Source organism: Heloderma suspectum, chromosome 7 (genome assembly GCF_057233095.1).
Source record: "Heloderma suspectum isolate Gila_16-S chromosome 7, 16-S_ref, whole genome shotgun sequence".
Taxonomy (NCBI): domain Eukaryota; kingdom Metazoa; phylum Chordata; class Lepidosauria; order Squamata; family Helodermatidae; genus Heloderma; species Heloderma suspectum.
In genome coordinates, this window is record NC_139464.1 from 119,054,975 (window position 1) to 119,075,902 (window position 20,928).

General features: G+C 42.5%; 1 protein-coding gene across 3 annotated transcripts in view; it reads left to right on the top strand.

Annotated features, from left to right (window-relative positions):
- MPPED1 (metallophosphoesterase domain containing 1) overlaps nt 1-20,928 on the top strand; it is a 130,363-nt gene that overhangs the window by 33,740 nt on the left and 75,695 nt on the right. For all 3 annotated transcript variants that reach the window (XM_084811855.1, XM_084811853.1, XM_084811854.1), the window contains one exon: nt 746-927. In XM_084811855.1, the coding sequence (XP_084667981.1) occupies nt 746-927 (182 nt within the window). The remainder of the gene's footprint in view (nt 1-745; nt 928-20,928) is intronic.

The window sequence follows — 20,928 nt, forward strand, 5'->3', positions numbered from 1 at the left end:
GGTGATCTTGGAGCCCAAGAAAGTAAAATCTGTCACTGCTTCCATTTCTTCCCCTTCTATATGCCAGGAAGTGATAGGGCCAGATGCCATGATCTTACTACTCAAATGATCTTAGTGCAGTTCTGCACCTGTCATTAAACAAATATTTTGCTTGAGCTTCATGAGACTGGTTTTTAAAAAAATAAATATGGACGCTTCAGTGATGGGTAATATGGTATTAATGGAAACCTTATAGAATTGATTATTAAGAAATTATGTAGAAGTTGCCATACAACTGCTATTGCGACATATAAGCCACAATGTGTTTTTCTGAAAAGTTGAAAAAATAGTACGTATAATTAGAAATATATAGTTAAAGGTACTCTCCAAACTGAATGTTTAACTGAAAGATAAAGTCTCATTCAATAATAAGTGGCATTTCTTTATTAGTAAGCATGTGAATTTTTGTGAACCACCCAGAGAGCTTCAGGAATGGGGCAGTATAGAAATAAAATAAAGGAAATGACAAATAACTACAAAGTAAAAAAATATATGGCATTTATTTATTTTTACACCTGCTTTTCAGTCTGTAATTATCAAAACCTCTTAAATTTGAAACATGCATTGCTTACCTGTTTGAGTGTTCTAAATTGCTGTATCATACATAGTGAAAACATACCATGACTTGGAACTGCAAGCTAGATATGTGAATAATATGGTGGATTCTATTATATTTTGTAACAGTGCCTCAATGCTTTTCACACAGGGTGGATCCTGTTCCACATGATGCTCCGAAGCCTCCAGGATACACACGTTTTGTCTGTGTATCTGATACCCACTCCAGAACAGACCCAATCCAAATGCCATATGGCGATGTTTTAATACATGCTGGCGATTTCACAGAACTGGGACTTCCTAGTGAAGTTAAAAAATTCAATGAGTGGCTAGGTGAGTATCATATTACAAATAAATTTGAAAGTTAGTTTCGTTTAATGAATGAATAAAACTGGAACGCTGCTTCTGAGTAAAATATTATGCTCTCGGGACTTACGAATATTAATTTTGCCTTGGTGTTGAAGGCAGCGATCATTATTGCGACTTAAAATCTTGTTACTGTGTGCTTCTCAGGTGTAAGAAGAAGCTGTGTGGAGTCATGCATTTTTGCTTATGCAAGTTTTAAACTGAATAAGGTATTCTACTCAGCGACTTTTAACTGAAACTAAACAGTGGAACTTATAATGACGTGTATAATAGCTCTTGCATGCATTGTTTCTCTCTCTCTGTAGGGCAGGGCAGAGGGGCGGGGGAGTTGTTGTGACTCTTTGTTTTACCCTGGAGCCTGCTAATTTTTCTGTCTCAGGCTCAGCTGCACTGCAGCCCTGAAATCTAAACAAAGCAGAACACGTGCATGTGGTAGCTGCCTTGGATAGAGATGTAGATGCCTTCTGTACCAACTGTTGGCATTGATCACGGAAATTCTGTTCTCCCAGGCAAGCAAAGCAGTGATTTTCACGCACTCCTATAATGTTCTGAATATGCTTTAAAATGAAGTGTTAATAAAGTCCATCTTTCAGTCTATCTAAATCCTGCTTTTAATTACTGACCGGCTACACCACTATTGGAATATAATTGGAATATATTTGTGAACCGCCCAGATATTTTTGTGAACCGCCCAGAGAGCTTCGGCTATTGGGCGGTATAGAAACGAAACTAACTAAATAAATAAATATTAATATATTTGGATTTCCATTTTGAGTGACAATCCTGAGGGAAAAACAGGCAAAGACTAAGATTTCACACATGGTATTTTTGAATGAATATAGTATTTAGGTATTTTGAATGAATATAATATTTAGGTACTATATACCTAATATAGTATTAGGTACTATATTAGGTATAGTATGAATAAATAGATTTTAATACGTCATAAACTGATTGAAGCAATGTTAAGAGTTATGGCACATTTTAAGTAAACCAAGAAAAGTGATCTTGGGGTTTGCAGATGGAATTTCCAGGTTGATACTGAACACCAATGACAGGAACTCCTATCTTAACTCCTGCTTTTTCTTTGGGTGGTCATGCTACTCTCCAGTCACAACTACACTAAAATCCTGGATTTCTCCATTTTTTTCTATGGGCCCTTCTCACTTCTGTCTGTGGGTTAAAGGTAACCAGAAGTTTGCTCATGTACGTGAGTCTATAAATTTAGTCTATGGTTAGAAGCAGTTGAAAAACGAAACGTTAGAGGAGTCAGTTGAGGAGAAAAAATGGAAAATGGATGGCTGAAGAATGAAGAAAGGTTTGCTCAAAAACTTGAGCTAATACCTAGAGTTGGGAGTCAAAGGTGGCGGATGTATGCCATGATGTGTTTTTTTTTTTAATCTCCTCCTTGTGCTATATGGGGATGTTTCAGAGGAAAGGAAGGAAAATGAGATCTTGCACTTTCTCACTCTCCAGAGCATTCCTCTCCCTGCTTTGTAACCTTAAAATGTTTATAGCTTGAGCCCTCCTAGTGCTATATAGTAGGCGTTGGCCTGGAAAGGTGAACAAATCCCCCCCTCCAGATTGCTGAATACTTCTGTTCCAGACTGGCTAGAGCTGTGAACAAGGGCACTCCTAGCAGATGTGGAGACACTGCCATATTTTGCTGCAGCCCCCACGTATCACTTTGTAATGAGAAGGTAAAATCTGTATTAGTCAGAATGCTCATGTGTATTACAGATGCCTCTTCTACACATTCTCTTCTGCATTAACAGCAGTCAGATATAATAATAAATTGTCCAAGAGGCTCAGTGGCACTTTGTGTCTCGCTTATGAAAATGCTCTCAGGTTTCTTGGTTAAGGTCCAAGTGACACTTTATAAACAAATGTGTGTTTATAAAATCAAACTGGGCAAGCGAATCTAGCTTCAAAATGGTATTAAAAAATGTAGGGAACTTTTTAGTAAAGTAGGATATATGGTCAGTGCATTTTTGGTGGAAAACCTTCCTCAGGGACACTAAAGAACAACAAACCATAATTCAGACAACAATATAAACATGCAAAATACAAGTTAATATACATAGTCATTAACTATAATCCTGAACTGGGTGTGGGGATTATGGCTGGAATAGCCCTATTTGTAACCCTGTTTGTTGCAGATAATAAGGGCAAAAAACTGGGGGGTTCTGCAGGGTATAGAGATCCTCTGTCCTCCTTGCAGAAAAATAATCAGGATCCGAATGACCCCCTGCCATCTCCCAAACTGCCACTGGTAATACTTGCACAGGCACACTTTGTTCATGCTATTAAGGCATATTAGCGGGGTGTACGTGTGTGTGCATGCGTGTAAGAAATTGGGTGGAAGGAAGAAGAGGGAGGAAAGTGAGTTTTAGAAAATCAGAGGGAGAATGGAGAAAGGTCAGTAGATTAGGGGTGGGGGAGAAATAGGCCAGTGGTGCATGACTGAATAGGGAAATGCAGAGGACCAGGAAGCAGCAAAGGGGAAGGGAGGGGGAAATTTCTTCGTTTGGCCCCAGTCCAGTTTCCTGTAGGTTCTAACATGTATGAAAACAATCTGAAGAATGATTCAATTGATGGAAAAAGTTACACTGGAACAGACTCCCAACTTTCTGTTACACTAGTGTCAAAGTTAGTTTCTCAGTTGTTGATCTGCTTCTCTGATCACATAATTTCAGGTTCTCAATTCTAATTGATTTCCCTGAGAAGCTCAGCTACAGAACAGCTCAATTCTATCCTTACTCAGAAGTATGTCCCATTAAGCCCAGTCGGGCTTCGGTGTGTATGGAATTGCAGTCTAAAAGTTCTGTATGTTTGGTACAGTATGTGGGTTCTGTGGTTTTAGCTGGAATGTCATTTGTGTGAAACATGTCGATTTCTTCATATTGGTTCTGTAATAGATCATTTGTTTTGCTTTTACTGTTTGATTCTTGCTAGTGTAGTATTATCTTTGAATAGCATATGCTGTTTTAATGGAATGTAGTTTTAAATATCTGACAAGGAGACTTAGTATTTGAATTAGTATCTTAATTATTTACACTAAAAGAAGCAAAAAGCTACCCAGATTCCTTGAAAGAATTCCTTGTCTCAAATAAACGACCCATGTGCCTCTTCTGTCTCTCTCCTATTCCTGCTCTCTTTTTGTCTGTGATCTTGCTAATTTGTCTAAAGGAATAATTGACACCATATGGCATGAGCTTCCAGCCTCTCCCACATTTTCTTGCTCTCTCTCTCAGATTGCATTCCTTAACTCCCTTCACTACTCTCAACATTTATTTTCTGCTTTCTTAGGTTTTGTCACTCTCTACAATATTCAAATCTATATAGCCATCTTCTCTAGTCTCAGAAATCTTCCTCTCATATTGTTGTGCTTGTCAAACTGTCCTTCTTTCACTCCATAGTTGTGTCCAGCTTCATTGCTCATGCTAATTACTTTCTCCCTGAAGTCTTCATTACATATGTTAATTATATGTTGCTTTAAACACTCTTCCAAGGTCTGTCCATATTTATATTTCATACCATGTCTCCTGTCATTTGCTGTATTTCAAGCTCTAAGCATTGTATATGCTTCTCAGGCAATATATAAAGTTTTTCACAAGTATCCCTGTGCTCATCCTATTTCTGAAGCCTGTTCTTAACATCTCTTTAAATAAACCATCACTTTATGCTCTCATTTCCATGTCATAGTAATGAAATTATATTTATTTTTATAGAAATTAACTGTAGGTTAACTAGGTACTTCAGAAATATCACTGGTAAATGGCAGTTCACAGCTCATAGCCATCCTGCCAGGTTTGTAGTTAAGATTTGTTGCACAGTACAGTTTATGGACATTTCCTTACAGTGCAATCATATACAGGTCTGTTCAGAGACATGTCCTATGAGTTCACCTAGAAAGGTGTATGCCACTTTGGGCACTTCTAAGGTACGAAAGCAGTCAATAAGTGAAACAAATAAACAATAGAAAAGTAGCATACATCAGTCTGTTCATTCCCTACCTCTGCAAATTCTTCACCACCCATTTCTAAATTTAGTAGCTGTGGCCCCTGCACCCTCGAAAAGCTTGGTCAGTTGATTGGTCAAATATTGTCAGAAAGCAGTAAAACATTGAATTACCACTGAATGTAATAACATTAGCTTTTCCTTAAACATTTAATTCATTAAACTTTTAGCAGAGATTTTACTAGTTACAAAAAAGTTAGATAGCTGTTGTTGAGAGACAATAAAATCAAATCTTAAACAACTGTAATCATTATTACTTGTAAATAACTACATTATGCAAAAACAAATTTATGAGTCAAATATATGAATCATATTTATATGTTGTGTGCATTGCAGTAGAAATTAGAAAGGATTACCAGATTGACAGCTATAAAGAACTCTACACTTTTATTTGTTTTTTATTCATTTACAATATTTGTATACCGCTCCATATCTAAAAGCTTCGGCTATTGGGCGGTATAGAAATGAAATAAATAAATAAAACAGATTTTGGAGCGGTGAACACAAAAGATAAAAAACTAAAAGAATAAAAAGATTAAAACACCACCTTAAAATCAGGCTTTTTAAAAAACATAATGCCAATAGAAACCATGACTGGTCAATTAAGGAATAACTCCTGGAACAGCGCTTTTTTTCAGGAGGCGCCAGAACTGACACAGTGTTGGTACCTACCTGACCTCCAGGGACAGGGGGTTCCAAAGAAAGGGGGCCACCACACTGAAGGCTCTTCTTCTAGTGGACTCCAATAGGTCCATAGGTCCATGTGGAACCACCAGGAGCAAGCCCTCCGATGTCCTCAGTGACCAGGCATGTTGGTAAGGGAGAAGGCACTCTCTCAGGTATCCTGGCCACTAGTACTAAAACCTTAAACTGGCCTGGTAGCGGATAGGCAGCCAGTGCAGTTCCCTCAGCAAAGGAGTTACATGCTGAAAAGGGGCAGCTCCTGACAAGAGCCGAGCTGCTGTGTTCTGTACTAGCTCCAGCTTCCGGACCAGCTTTAAGGGCAGCCCCACATAGAGTGCATTGCAATAATCCAGTCTTTAGGTTACTAGTGCCTGCACCACTGTGGCCAAGTTATCCCTGTCCAGGAGAGGCCATAGTTGGCGTACCAGCCGAAGTTGGTAAAAGGCAGTCTGAGCTACCATGGCCACTTGGGCCTCCAGCGACAGTGATGGATCCAGGAGTACCCCAAAACTATGGACTTGATCTTTCAATCCCATCCAGAACAGGCAGGGAACCTATCTCCCAGACTCGCGAACCATTCACTCACAGGGCTTCCATCTTGCCAGGATTCAGTTTCAGTTTCTTGGTCCTCATCCTGCCCATTACTTTGTTCAGGCACTGGTCCAGGACTTACACAGCCTCTCTTGATTCAGATGTCACAGGGAGATAGAGCTGTGTGTCATCAGCATCCTGATGGCACTTGACTCCAAATCCCCTAATGACTGCTCCCAGAGGCTTCATAGAGATGTTAAATAACATTGGGGACTGGGTGGTATTCTGTGGAACCCCATAGCTCAGTGGCCAAGCAGCCCAGGAATAGTCACCCAGTGTTACTCTCTGAAATTGGCCCCACAGATAGGACCGGAATTACTGTAGCACATTGTCTCTGGTACCATCTCACAGAATTGATCCAGGAGGATACCATGGTCAATTGTATCAAAAGCCAATTAGAGGTTGAGCAGAATTAGCAGGGTTGCACTCCCCCTGTCCCTCTCTCGATGAAGGTCATCCATCAGGGCGACCAAGGCTGATTCAGTCCCATAACCAGGACAAAACCCAGATTGGAGTGGGTCTAGATAATCAGTATCCTCCAAGGGTGCCTGCAGTTGTTCTGCCATTACCCCTTCCAGAACCTTCCCTAAGGAAGGGGTATTTGCAACTAGGTGGTAGTTGTCTAATACCATTGGGTCCAGAGTGGGCTTCTTCAGGAGTGGTCGCACTACTGCCTCCTTAAGAACAGCAGGGACCACCCCTTCCCAAAGGGAAGCATTCACCACACCCTGGACCCACCCGGTCATACCCCCTCATCTAACTTTTATTAGCCGGGAGGGGCAAGGATCGAGAGGGCACATGGTCAGTCACATTGCTGCAAGCACTTTGTCCACATCATCAGGCTGTAACAACTGAAACTGATCCCAGAAAATCAGGCAGATGGTGGCGTCAGACACCTCAACCTCAACTGGAACTGCGCTCACAACAGCATCAAGTTCGCTGCGGAGACAAACAATTTTGTCCTCCATGAGCGATGCAAAAAGGTCACGGGGTCCTTGAGGGAACCAGGGTCCCATTTGCTGTGATGAGCGTTAACAGCTCCCAGAACATCCAAAAGAGCTCCGCTTGAGGACACAATGGAGGCAGTAATGTAAGCCTTCTTTATTGCCCACACCGCCACACAGTAGGCACGATTATGTGCTCTACAGCATGCTCGGTCAACTTCGCCTTGAGAATTGCACCGTTTCCTCTTTAGCCGACATCCAGCCTGTTTCATAGCTCCCCAGGGAGCAGAACAGGCTCCACAGCACTGGAGAGGGCACTCAGGTGCAATCAAGTCGACGGCCCTCCACATCTCACCATTCCACAGTGAAACTAGGACCTCGGCTGGATCACCAGCTTTCTCCACTGGGAAGTCCCCAGGAGCTTTCAGAAATCCATCCGATTCCCTCAATCTCGTGGGGCAGACCATCTGAATGGGTCCCCCACCCCTTCAGGAGTGAAGTAAGTTTAGTGAAAAAATAACCAGAATATAGTTTTGTGTAGAAAACTAATTGAAGGACATACTGAAATCTCTTGAAAATCTGAAGAACAGCAAATCTTCAGTGACTTTTCACTTTACATCACAACTGATTTTCTAGTTTTTTACTTGCGCTTACTTCATCCAGCTATCTTCATACTACCTGGTATCTAAAATTTGCTCATAGCAGAGCTAAATTTCTGATACTACAAAGAAAATATAAAGAGAACAAACATATAGTCACAGGCTTGCTTTTATGTGTTTCTGAAGCAGACATCTATAATTGAACAGCAATTTGGGTGAAAAAACTACCTTTCCTTTATCAGCTGCAGTGCAGACACAAAATAGGCAGCCATGATTTGAGGTAGGATTTATACATTTGCAGATAGTTGGCTAGTCAGTTTTTATAGCAATTTATTTGTCTAACCACTATAAATGTAATTTTAGATCTGGGAAGCTGCTACCCCAGTCACATGTACTTGGAAAGAAGTTCTACTGAAATCAGTGGGACCTTTTTTCAAGTAAATTGGTTTAGGTTCAGAATGGAAGTATATTTTTGAGCAAAGTCCATTTTTCTCCCCAGCATATATGTGTCCTTTTTCCTTTCTGTTAATGTTGGTGCTTAGGTATAGAATATTTATTTGATATTTTAATGTTTGATTTAATTGCTAGCTTTTATGTTTCAGTGATGCTTAGATATAACAGTTTACAGATGACTTAAGAAGGTGTATTCATTTTCAGTGTTAATGTAAATTTCCCAGACATCAGGCAAGTGTTTAAACACAGAACTGTCAACGAGATGCTTAAAATGCAATCTAAGACAGTTATACTATCTTTACTGTATCACTCACTGCAATATTCTAAAAGGTTGAAATGAGAAAGAGAAAGCGTTAAGTGGGCATTTGTATGATTGCCATTGCTCTTACAGAATACTAAAATATGTTCAGTAAAATACCTAGAGAAAAGTAAAGCACAGCTGCTGTTAGGAGCCTGCATATATGTCTCACTAAAGTTAGCATATAATTTTTAAAATATTTAGTGGAATATGAAAGGATTCAAAAAAGATATCCATAGGGGCCATAGGGTATTTCAGATTCCTTGATCTGAGACTGGAGACAGTGCTCCGACCTTGGAGCGGGAATCAGAGCTCTGCCACCCTCCCCTGCGCAGCCAGCGTGGAAAGAATTGTGCTGGCTGTTCCCCGAGGTTGGGAACCCGTCCTCGGAGAAGAGGAAAAGAGGGCATTCCAGTGGGTGGGGAGCGGAGGAGATGAGACTGGTGGAGAGGTCAGGATACCCATTATCCTGAGGTCTCCCCAGCCTTGTTTACTCTTGCTCTGAAGGGCTCCAGGCAAAAAACCCCATCTAGTGAAAAATTCAGGGCATGGGGACAGGGAGGTGATTGCCTCCGCCACTCCTCCCACCCTGTATTAGATGACTGGAAGCCTCTGGGTCTGGGGGCTTACGATCATCAAGGGCACAACCCACAAGACCGCACCCTTTGTCTTAAGAAAAATGCAACAATGCAAGTACAAAACCAGGCAAGACTTCGGAGTTCAGATAAATGCTTCAGGGGCCTGTAAAGCCTTCTTCAAGCAAAAGATGAGCTTTTAAACCCCTTGAATACTTCTCCAAACCATAGAAGAATTCTCTGTTCCCCCCCAGTCCATGCCAGCCTTTGCTGCCCCCCCTCAAATCCTTTCTGCTAGACCCAGCTTCCAAAAACACCCTTTCCCCTTCTCTTCTTTTTCCTGGCAAATAGTAGTGGCATGGGGGAGAGTAGAGGAGAGAGGTTTGTCCTTTCCCTCCCTCTGAATAGCAGTATGCCAGGCAGCAAAGCCCAAGTCCACATATCCCATGGCTCCCTGTGCTTTGCACCATGGTGAACTGGTTCTCAGCATGCCAGGAAGATGGAGCACGGAGGGAAGGAAATAAAAAAATGTTCTCCCCTCCTCTTCTCTCACTGCGTGCCACCGCTACTGCTCCTGCCACCACCACTTGCCAAAGAAGGGAGGGAGGAGAGTGTTTTGGAGGGCAGCCAGTGAGGTCTTTTGGGAAAGGAGAAAGTTGGTGGGGATGGAGGAAGTTCGTTTTCTCAAGCCTTCTGTTTTGGAAGAACTTAGATCATTTCTAAGTTAATCTGAAGGGTGGTTGGGAGACTCGCCCATCAGCCCAAACAGTGGTAGTTCTTATGAGGAGGTCAACAGCCCGTGTTGGGCACTGCCGTGTTGGGCACTGCTTCTGCGGCTTCCTAGCCAGTAAGAATGTGTGTGTGGGTGGCCTCTCCCCCTTGGTCACTGCTCATCAGTACTACATTCTGCCCACCCCTGCATCCAAGGTTAGCACAACAGGGAGCAGGCAGGAATATAGAACTTCAGCCTTGCAAGTGGCCTCTTCCTGCTTTTTTATGTGGGGCTACTGGGAGGATGTGATCAAACAAGTTAGGGTTCAGCATGGCCTATGTGCCAAGTTGGCTTTTCCAGCATGAATGTAACAGAACAGAGCTGGAAGTAAATATTGACAGGTATAAATGCTGTAGATGTGCTTTCATTTCCTTTGTAGTATTTTGTTTATTCTTGATACACATGAGCAGCAGTAAGATGAATGCAAGTTATGGGACTATTTAAAAATGTGGTAATATCCCACTTTTGTTATTCTAGTAGATGAGGACCACAATATCGCATAACGTTGAAGTCCTCAGTATAAAGTATGTGTACCATAGTTTCAAAATTGGAATGCAATGTGTTGTTAATTAGCACATAAAAACTACAAACAAAAATTCCATTTGATACTCTTTAATTAGTAAAAGAAATGTAAAAAAAGTTAATAAACCAAACAATTATCAGCTATAAACTATAGACAGATACACACCCATTAGATCGCCAGTGCTGTCACCAAGTTAATGAAGGTAGTTTAGAACAACATAACTGACCAAAAATACCAGTTATTGAGGAAGAAGTTAAAAATATAAAACAAAAGAATAGCTGGATCCGATCTGGTCCAGCATTCTGTTCTTACAGTGGCCAACCTGATAACTGTGGAAAGTCCACAAACAGTGCAATAGTACTCTCCCACTGTGCTCCACCAGCAACGGGTACAGAGAAGCATACTTCCTCTGTTACTGGAGGCGATATATAGCCATCATGAGTAGTGGCCACTGATAGCCTTCTCCTCCATTAATTTGTCTAATCCTCTTTTAAAGCCATCCAAGTTGGTGCCATGTGTTGTCTCCCACCGTTCACTTCGTTCACTTTCTCCACACCATGCATAATTTTATGTACCTCTATTGTGTCCCCCCTTATTTGCCTTTTTTTCCCCTAAAAAGCCCCAAAAGTTGTAAGCTTTCCTCATAGAGGAGTTGCTCCAGTCCCTTGATCATTTGGTTATTATTATTATTAATTATATTTCTATACCGCCCCATAGCCGAAGCTCTCTGGGTGGTTTACAGCACTTAAAACATTAAATGCAATATGAAAAGTTTAAAAGCCATTTACATAAAAGCACACAGACAATATATACAAACAACATATAACTGAAACCAACTTTGAACGGTCAGTCATAACTAAAGACACATCCAGGACCGATTAAAACTCATCATGTGCTGCCAAATTCCTGGGAAAAGAGATGGGGCTTAGCCTGGCGCCAAAAAGATAAAAATGTTGGCACCAGGCGGACCTCCTCAGGGAGCTCATTCCACAGATGGGGGGGCCACCACTGAGAAGGCCCTCTCCCTCGTTGCCACCTTCCGAGCTTCCCTTGGAGGAGGCACCCAGAAGACGATCTTAGATGCGGAACATAGCATACAGGTAGGTTCATTTTGGGAGAGGCGTGCCATCAGGTATTGCAGTCTCAAGTTGTGTAGGGCTTTATAGATTAAAACCAGCACCTTGAATTGAGCTGAGAAGCATATAGGCAGCCAGTGCAAGCAGACCAGAGTCAGTCTTATATGTGCGGACTTTCTAGTCCCAGTTATCAATCTGGCCACCTGCATTTTGCATGAGCTGCAGCTTCCGAACTGCAAAGGCAGTCCCCCATGTAGAGTGTATTGCAGTAATCTAACTTGGAGGTTACCAGAGCATAGACAACTGAAGCCAGGTTATCCCTGTCCAGATAGAGGCATAGCTGGACCACCACCCAAAGTTTGTAGAAGGCAATCCATGCCACTGGGGCCATCTGAGCCTCAAGTGACAAAGATGGTTCCAGGAGGACCTCCAAGCTACGGACCTGTTCCTTCAGGGGAGTGCAACCCCCTCCAGAACAGTTTGAACACCATCTGGTTAGCAGAACCACCCATCAAATCTTTGCCTGGATTGAGCTTCAGTTTATTAGCCCTTGTCTAGTCCATTGTCGGAGCTAGGCACTAATTCAGCACATCCACAGCCTCATCTGAAGAAGATGAAAAGGAGAAATAGAGCTGCGTGTCATCAGCATATTGATGACAATGCACTCCAAAATCCCGGATGACCACACTCAATGGTTTCATGTAGATGTTGAACAGCATGAGGGACAAAACTGACCCTTGTGGAACCCCATACTGGAGAATCCACAGGGCCGAGCAGTGTTCCCCAAGCACCACCTTCTCGAGCCGACCCTCTAAGTAGGAGTGAAACCACTGCAACGCAGTGCCTTCCACTCCCAACTCAGCCATCCCAGAAGGATGCCATGGTCAATGGTATTGAAAGCCACCGAGAGATCAAGGAGAATCAACAGGGTCACACTCCACCTGTCTTTCTCCTGACATAGGTCATCATACAGGGCGACTAAGGCTGTTTCTGTGCCAAAAACTGGCCTGAACCCCGATTGAAATGGATCCAGGTAATCAGTCTCATCCAAGAGTGTCTGGAGCTGGTTGGCAACCACTCAGTCAAGGACCTTGTCCAGGAATGGAACATTTGCAACCGGCCTATAATTATTAAGGTTTTCTGGGTCTAGGGAGGATTTCTTCAGGAGTGGTCTCACCACTGCCTCTTTCAGGCAGCCTGGGACCACTCCTTCTTGCAAGGAGGCATTAATCACTTTCCTAGCCCAGCTGGCTGTTCCCTCCCTGCTAGTGTTTATTAGCCAAGAGGGACAGGGATCCAGTATGGAAGTGGTTGCATGAATCTGTCCAAGCACCTTGTCCACATCCTGGAGCTGTACCAGTGGAAACTCATCAAAGAAAACTGGACAAGACTGTGCACTGGATACCTCACCAGATTCACCTGCAGTAATACTGGAGTCTAAGTCCTGGCGGATGCAAGAGATTTTATTCTTGAAGTGCCTAGCCAGTGCATTACAGTGGGCCTCAGATGGTTCCATGATGTCCTTAGGGACAGGATGTAAAAGGTCCCGGACAACCCTAAAAAGCTCCACTGGGTGGCATATAGTTAACCTTTTCTAGAACTTCTCCAGCCTTACAAAATCCTTTTGGAGGTGTAGTAACCAGAACTGCACACAGTATTCCAAGTGTGATCACACCATAGCTTTTTGCATAAAGGCATTATGACACTGGCAGTTTTCCGTTGGATTCTTTTCCTAATGATCTCCATCATGGAATTTGCCCTTTTCACAGCAGCCACACACTGGGTCAACATTTTTAATGAAGCTATCCACCGTGACCCTAAGTTCCCTTTTCTGGTCAGTCACTGCCAGCTGAGGCTTTATCGGTGTATATCTGAAGATGGGATTTTTTGCCCCATTGTGCATCGCTTTATATTTGCCTACATTGAACTGCATTTGCCATTTAATGCCCATTTACATTCATGTTGTAGTTTAGAGGCCCTCATCCTGGTTTACAAAATGATTATTGCCAAACTGATCTCTGTAGGAACAACTTCTGCTGGACACCCTCTCTCAGTCTTCTCCTGGCTCTGCCCCCTCCCTCCAGGGATCATCTCCAAGCTCCCCTCCCTACAACAATCACTACATCTGCCCGCTTTTTTCCTAACCAGAAGTAATAATAAACACACAACTACATTAATCCAAGTACTAACTACAGAAGAGAGGTTACCTCACTCTAGAGTTAGTCTTCACTACTCACTTCCCTACATTCTGCTGGTCTCATCAGCAACGTTCTGTGAATCTCTGTGGAGCTTTTACATTCCAACCAGACTGTTAGAGTCCCTGTTCCTCCCTACAGTCTTTAGAGATGCCTTGCTGAGGTTCAACCTGGCGTTCTTCTTGCTCCTGCAATGACAGCAAAGGTGTTGATTGTGAGCATATCAGGTTTCTGCTTTCTGAAACATCTTGTAAGTTTCTTGGGAGTGTATGTAGATCATGACAATTATGCTGAAAGGTTTCACCTTGATCTGTCTGAACTCAATAAGGGAGAGGGCATACCATCTGTTCAGCTGTGCCCCTCTGATTCCAGAGTTTGCAGCTGTAATTTCTCATGCACACTTTGTCACCCGATTGCAGACCTGGACACTCCTGTACTCTTGTGTGAAAGTGCCATTTTGTTGCTGTTTTAGTACTTCCTTCCTTCCTTTGTACATGTCCATTATCATACCCTGTGAGTAACTCCTTAGCAATGGGTAAAGTAGAGCATATCCTTTTCCCCATAAGTAACTGAGATTGGAACCATCCATTGTCTAATGGTGTACTGTGGTATGCCAGTAATGCCTTATATTAATAAGTCTCCTGTGCTGGCAGCTGGGTCTTTCATCGGGGTTTTTACTGTTTGGATGGATCTCTCCACGAGACCATTCGGTTGGGGGTAACGGGGACTGGAGGCGCTATATTTAAAGTCCCACTCATTCACAAATTGCTTGAACTGGAAAACTGAGGTCTGCTGTCACTAAAGAGTGCATTCAGAATTTCAGGCCTCCCATCATTGATGCACTGCTTGTACTATTCAGAGTGCAGATAATAGGGAGGAATGACCTGTAACTGTTAAGTACACCTGTGAGTTCCAAGTAACGAGCTCAGTGCCTACTTTCTCATATGCTCTCTGTGGAACACGGTATGGAAAACAGGCTGCTGTTGCTGCATGGTTGGAACTTAAGGCAGGTGAAACAGTTTGCCACAATATTAGCAATATCCTTGTTGAGCAATGGCCGATACATGGCGTCTTGTGCCCTCTTGTTACATTTTTCAATCCGTAGATGACCTTCATGAACCTTCCAGAGCATTTCATGTTGGAGTGTCCTAGGAATCACTACCTTGCTACCTTTGGAACTCAGTCCATTGATCTCTGAGAGCTCATGCCCGCAGTTCCAATAGTCCAATATACTCAGATGGCAGCTGCTGCAGTCCTCTGGCCAGCCTTTCAGCATTAGAGTAGCGCTATGGAGTCATCTTTCTCTGTTTCATCCTTGATTCCTTTCATTGTCCTACCAGCAGTGGGAAGTGAGTTCATTGTCAGATCTATGTAGGCCTGTACCTCCACATCAGGGGTCTACTCTGGTTGCAGGGAAGGGTGCGTGGCCCTAGACAGCATGTGTGCTGTAAACATGAATCTACCTTGTGTGTAAGACACAAGTAAGATAATATTTTCGTAGCTGGAATCCTCACCAGTTCTGATGCTCTAAGTGTTATCGTAAAGAGTTTTTCCCAGGGTGAGGACCTCTTCATGGAACATCCTTTTTCTTACTGCATTCAGCCTAATGCTACAAATAATCTCGTCTCTGATCAGAGAATCTGTTAAGGTGCCAAAGGCACAGGTCTTGCTAAGAGTTTTTAACTCCATGGCATATTGTCTTATAGTGTCATCAGTTTTCTACATGCACATAAAGAATCTATGCCTTTCAAAGTCTTCGTGCTGTTTAGGTAAAGAGTGCTCCTCAAACTTTGTCATTATTGTGCTGAACTTCATCTTTTTTCTTTTTGTAAATCGGGAATTGTTATAAATCTCCAATACTTCCTCCTCTACCATATACAACAAGATGGGTGATTTTACTTTATTGGGTCTTTCTTCATCCCCTGTGGCAGCCAGGTAAGTTTCCAATCTTTTCCTGAATTTTCTCCAGTTTTCTGCAACATTGCCAGGTATCTGACTGGATGGGGGTTGCAGAAACTTCATGAGTCTGTCCTCTGTCATGGTGTTCTGAAGGAAAGTCTTCATTCTCTTCAGAGCTGAGAATATCTGCGCCATTTCTGCCATTGTCATTGGAGGAGTAATGAGGATTCTCAGAAATGTCACTGTTTACTCCAAAGTTGTCTCCAGATTGTTCTCCAGAAGCTGGCACAGGAGTGTGGAAGCTTCCTTACAAGTGTTGAATTATGTCCTCTTGTATAGGATGGAAAACTCTGTCCTCAGTCTGTCTTGCTCCAAGATAGGAGAAGCTATAGGCCTCTGTAGCTTCATTTAGTCCCCGCTGTGGGAATCTGTGCTTGTGCACTGGAAACAAACTCCCTTGTACCAGTGTTACACTCAAGAGATGACCAGTGAATGTGAAACATTCCTTGGTATGTACAATGATGATGTTGCAGACCTCTAATGCAATTTGATCCATGTTTTCCTTCATTTTGCTTCTGAGCAGCTGTGATTCCTGAGGTAACTCAAGAGACTAAGCTTCCAAGAAACTCTCCTGCTATGGCTGGATTATGCTCAGGTTAAACTAAGGGGCAACCCGAAAGCAAGTCAATCAGCAGGCAATGGTCAAAACCACAGTTTTAGTAGGCAAGAGGGAATAATCCAAAAGAGAAGTCTGAAGAGCAGCCGAGATCAAAACACAGATAAAGAGTCAGATACAATATGCATTCAAGAAGCTTAGTCAAGCAGAAGTCCAAGGTCAGTCGCATAGAGGTTCAATCATAAGGCAAAGTCAGGAAAACAGGGCACAAGGTAGTAGAAGCTGGCAAAGGGGTTATTTCCAGCACTGGCTAGGCAGACACTGAAGGCTTTTAACACTAAAGCCTTCTAAGCCCCGCCTTGGACTCGGCTGCAGTACATAAGAGCTCTCTGGTCAGAGCCCTACTCATGAGGAGTCACTTTCTCCTAAGGATTCCTTATTTGCAAGCAAGCACTCCTTCTCACAGGAGCCCTACTGGCCTTTCGCTTGAGGCAACAATGGGGGCCAGGGGGTTGCTCAGCCTCTGCCTCTGAAGCAGAGTCCCTTCCTCCTGACTGAGATGGACCTGCAGCCCTCTCCCCTGAGGGCCCATGCTCCTTCTGGTTTGGTGACAGTGACTGATCTGGGGTGCTCTCAGTTTCTGGGAGCTCTAGCTCTTCCTCCGAGGAGGATTACTCCAGCAGGGGCATGACACGATCCGACCAAACTGATGGCATTCACAAAGTCTGAGGTACAGTAGCTGTCCTCACTGCTATAGAATCAGTGACTGCTATTCTCTGGAGTTGACTGTAGAGATATCTGTAGAATAGGAACAACAGGTACAGGAACTTGACGTCTTCTTGCAGCATTTGAAGAAATTCCCTGGTTTCACAGACTGCGCTAAGAGTGTTCCAGCTGCATGAGTCCATAGAAGTGTTCCACTATGAGCCGTCTTTGTTGATGGGTTCGAAAATCAGTATGGTTTGGCAGCATGTGGAGACATCTGTGGTGTTGTTAGATTCAATAGCCACAAAAAGGATTGCTGTTCAACTGCTGTTTGATGCGATCCTTCGTCACCATCAGCATGTAGGCCAGCAGTTCTGGATTGTCTTCAAGAGACCTCTGAATACTGAGGCACTGTGAAGTTCCACGTCTGAGTCAATGGACCGCATGAGATTAACTAGCCCTCTGACAACTCTTGGATCCTCCCTATCATGGTGTATATCAAAAGCTCCAGAGAAATGTATGCAGTTCACAGGTTACAAGGGAAAGGCAGGAGTTCTAGGATAATGAGATAAAGAGCATACCTGCAGAAAAAGCACGAGAGGACAGTTACAGAAGCATGATTTTTTAGGAGCTAAATGTTTGGGGGAATTCAACAAGCAGAGCATAAATGCAGCAGCCCTTTTGCACTGTTTGTCCCCCAGTAACTGGTACAGAAGTACGCTGCCTTTGCAAATGGAGATTCCACTATCATGGCATCTATCAAAGGGGATTAGTTGTATACCTCCATGGATGTGGCTAATTCCTTTTTAGAAAGCCATCAAGGCCCACACCCTCAAAATGTCTCGTGGCAGCGGATCACATAAGTTAATTATAGACTGGGGCAGAAAGTGGACGGGGGTGGGGGACTAGGATGCCAAACGTGGAGCAAGGCTGAGAACGTGGTTTCAGGGACACAGAGGAAAACGTTACGTTTTCGCTACGGAAAGTGAGGGGTGTCCTCCGCTTCCTCTGGATCTCCCCCCTACGGGCTGCTGCTGATTGAGCAGCTTCACTGGCCTCCCTGTCCTGTGCTCACTCCCCATCCCAGCCCTGCGCTCCCCAAAAAGGATATTCTCACACTTGGAGGCTAGCTGAGACTGGGGTTACAGGCCCTGTGTGCCCATCCCTAGCAACGTGAGCCCATATGCATAAGTGATGGGAAACTGCATTTTTAATTGATAAAAGACTGCAGAATGATCTATGCAGAAGCCATTTCCTTTGCAAATGAATGCTTGGAAGTACTCTGAAATGTCAAAAGCACTCTGCTGATTTAGCTTTAGGTCATTTTACTGCACTCTCCCAATCAGTTTATACTGGAGTAGCCTTGGATTAATTCTGTTTATGTCATTGGGATGTTAGTGTGACTGCATCCCATTGACTTATATGATTGGTGGATTCCATTTTACTTCATCCAATCCCGTGTTTTACTTCAGGCACAGCAGCTCCCTTACATTGAAAGTCTTTTCTATGCATTTCATTAGGAACATAAGCTGCTGTACTAGGCCAGACCGTTTGTCCATTTAGCCCAGTATTGTCAACGCCGACTGGCAGTGTCTCTCTTAGACTATCTCTTAGACTGTCTCAGACTGGCAGGGTCTAAGGCAGAGGTTGTTCATATCACTTGCTATATGTTCGTTTAAATGGGAGATGCCAGGCATTGAATGTGTGACCTGCCCTGCTACTGAACTATGGTCCCTCCTAAGAAGGAGGTCCAATACTGACCAATATCTTGGTTGGTTCAGGGGGTCCAAGTGAGAGATCCATTTGTGCCTCTGAATGTATATAGTTCTCTGGATCAGGACAGCTGAACAGCACAATTATAAATATTTACAAGATTGTGCCGTAATATTTTATTTGGGGAAAATAAGTTATTTTTCTATGATGTAAGATAGATTGTGAGTTGCCGGTGAGTATGGAAAGACTAGAAAAAGGCTGAGCTGCAAACTCATCAAAAACAGTTGTTAATTGAAAAGCTGACAGACCCATACCCAGAATAGTGCTTGCAGCCGCCACTATAATAAATGTGACTGTATGTTTAGAGTAATTTGCTAATTTGCTTAAGTAACACTCATAGACAGTAGCGTGGCATAAATATATTAGCTGAAGCAACAACTATAACCAGCTCTTACAGGGTTTGTTTAGTAGATGGATAGCTTAGATGAGCTGGAAAACATTTCGAAAATATAGTGGAAGTGGAATTGTTAGCACAAGTTTAGCATACAGTTTTCTTCTACATTTGTCAAGGGTACTAGATCAGCAGTTCCAAACGTGTGAATGCTGAAGGGCGCAATCCAATACGTGTTTAGATGGGAAAAAAGGCCTACAATTCCCAGCATTCCCCAAACAGCATGGTTGGCTGTGGAACGCTGGGAATTGTAGGATGTTTTTCTGTCTAAACATGCATAGGATTGCACCTTAAATGTACTATAGCACTTAAGCTATATTATCAGTTTATATTTGTGTCTACATATATATGGAAGTGGGACTTAGGTTTGCTATATTGTTGAGCACTTCAAAACTGTAAATGAAAATACAGCTTACATTTAAGAAGGGCTTTGAATGACTTTAATTTATCTTAAATGGAAAATCATGATGTGCAAAAACAAATAGGGAAGAAAGATACTGGTTTTCATTATGCTTGTCCAGATTACCTTATAGGTGGATTTGATAACTAACAATTCAAAATGCCATATACTCAAATTCAGGTAGAAGAGTAATTTTGATAGGATTTGGAAGGTGTGTATGTGTGTGTGTTCACTGTAGCCTCAGTAGAAAAATAGGTGGTTAAAGAAGGAAATGGTAAGGATTGGTGATTTGCCACAAGACTACTTCTCTTCAGTGTTTTATTATTTACCAAAGCCAAAACACTGCTAATATATGCTAAGAAACATGGGTGGGGGTTTTACTCTTAGTTTTTACAGTTATGGCCAAGCTAGATGTGATAGCCACAAATCCTTTTGTTTCAAACACAACTGCCTCAGTCACATAGGCACAGGGAGCATTTTAATAGCAAAAGGAGTATACAAATAAGAGCTGTGGAACCTTCCTTGCAACCACATCTTACTTCCCAGGTACTTTTCACCCATCTGAGGTAACTTCTGGTATCAGAACTCTGCTGAAGAGAAAAGCCCCTGGGGAGTAGGGTTGGGTGACTGGTCAAAAAAGATTTGATCTATTGTCCAGTCAAGTATTAGTTAAATAATGAATATGTAATTTAAAAGTGTGAACTTGATTAGAACAACAACAAAAGTGTGTGTATGCCAACCCTATCATAGAGAACCTGCAGCAAATTGTGGATTTGGAGAAAGTTCTGCACTTTTCCCATCTTCCTGCTCCCTTTGCTTTTAAAATCAGGCCCATTTTTTAATCCTGCCCACCCACCATGTGAATAAATCAACTCACTATTTAAACATACACAGCTGCCATCATAACCTCTCATTTGGCCCATTGTACAAAAACTAATAGTAATATTTCAGAAGAAGCTCAGAGTCTCTCCAGAATGGTGTGTGATTGTTGTCCATCAATGTCTGAATGTGGTGTTTCCTTTCTGTGTAGATATGCCTACTTTAGTTCCATTTAAATCTATTTTTTTTTAAATTATATTCCATTCTTCAATATTTTTACTCCCTGGTTAGGTTAGAAAGTAATTTTTAACTACTAAAAGCAACATATCAAAATACAAAATCACAAAAAATAAAAAACCCCAAAAGAATAGAAGGAAAGTAAACCTATTCGAATTGCTTGACTTGGATAGTCGCAGAAGTGCAATCCATGTTGCATCCCAAGTTATAACTGCTGTGCATTTCATCTTGAGACTTTCTTTAGAAAGTCCAGCTACATCTTCAGCATAATGTGATTGTCCAAATTTGTGTAAACAAGAAAGTTTCTTGTGGGACGTTAAAGACTAACACATTTTTTCTGGCTTAAGTTTTTGTGGACGCTGTCCATTTCATCAGATGTATATTAGGCCCTTATTAGG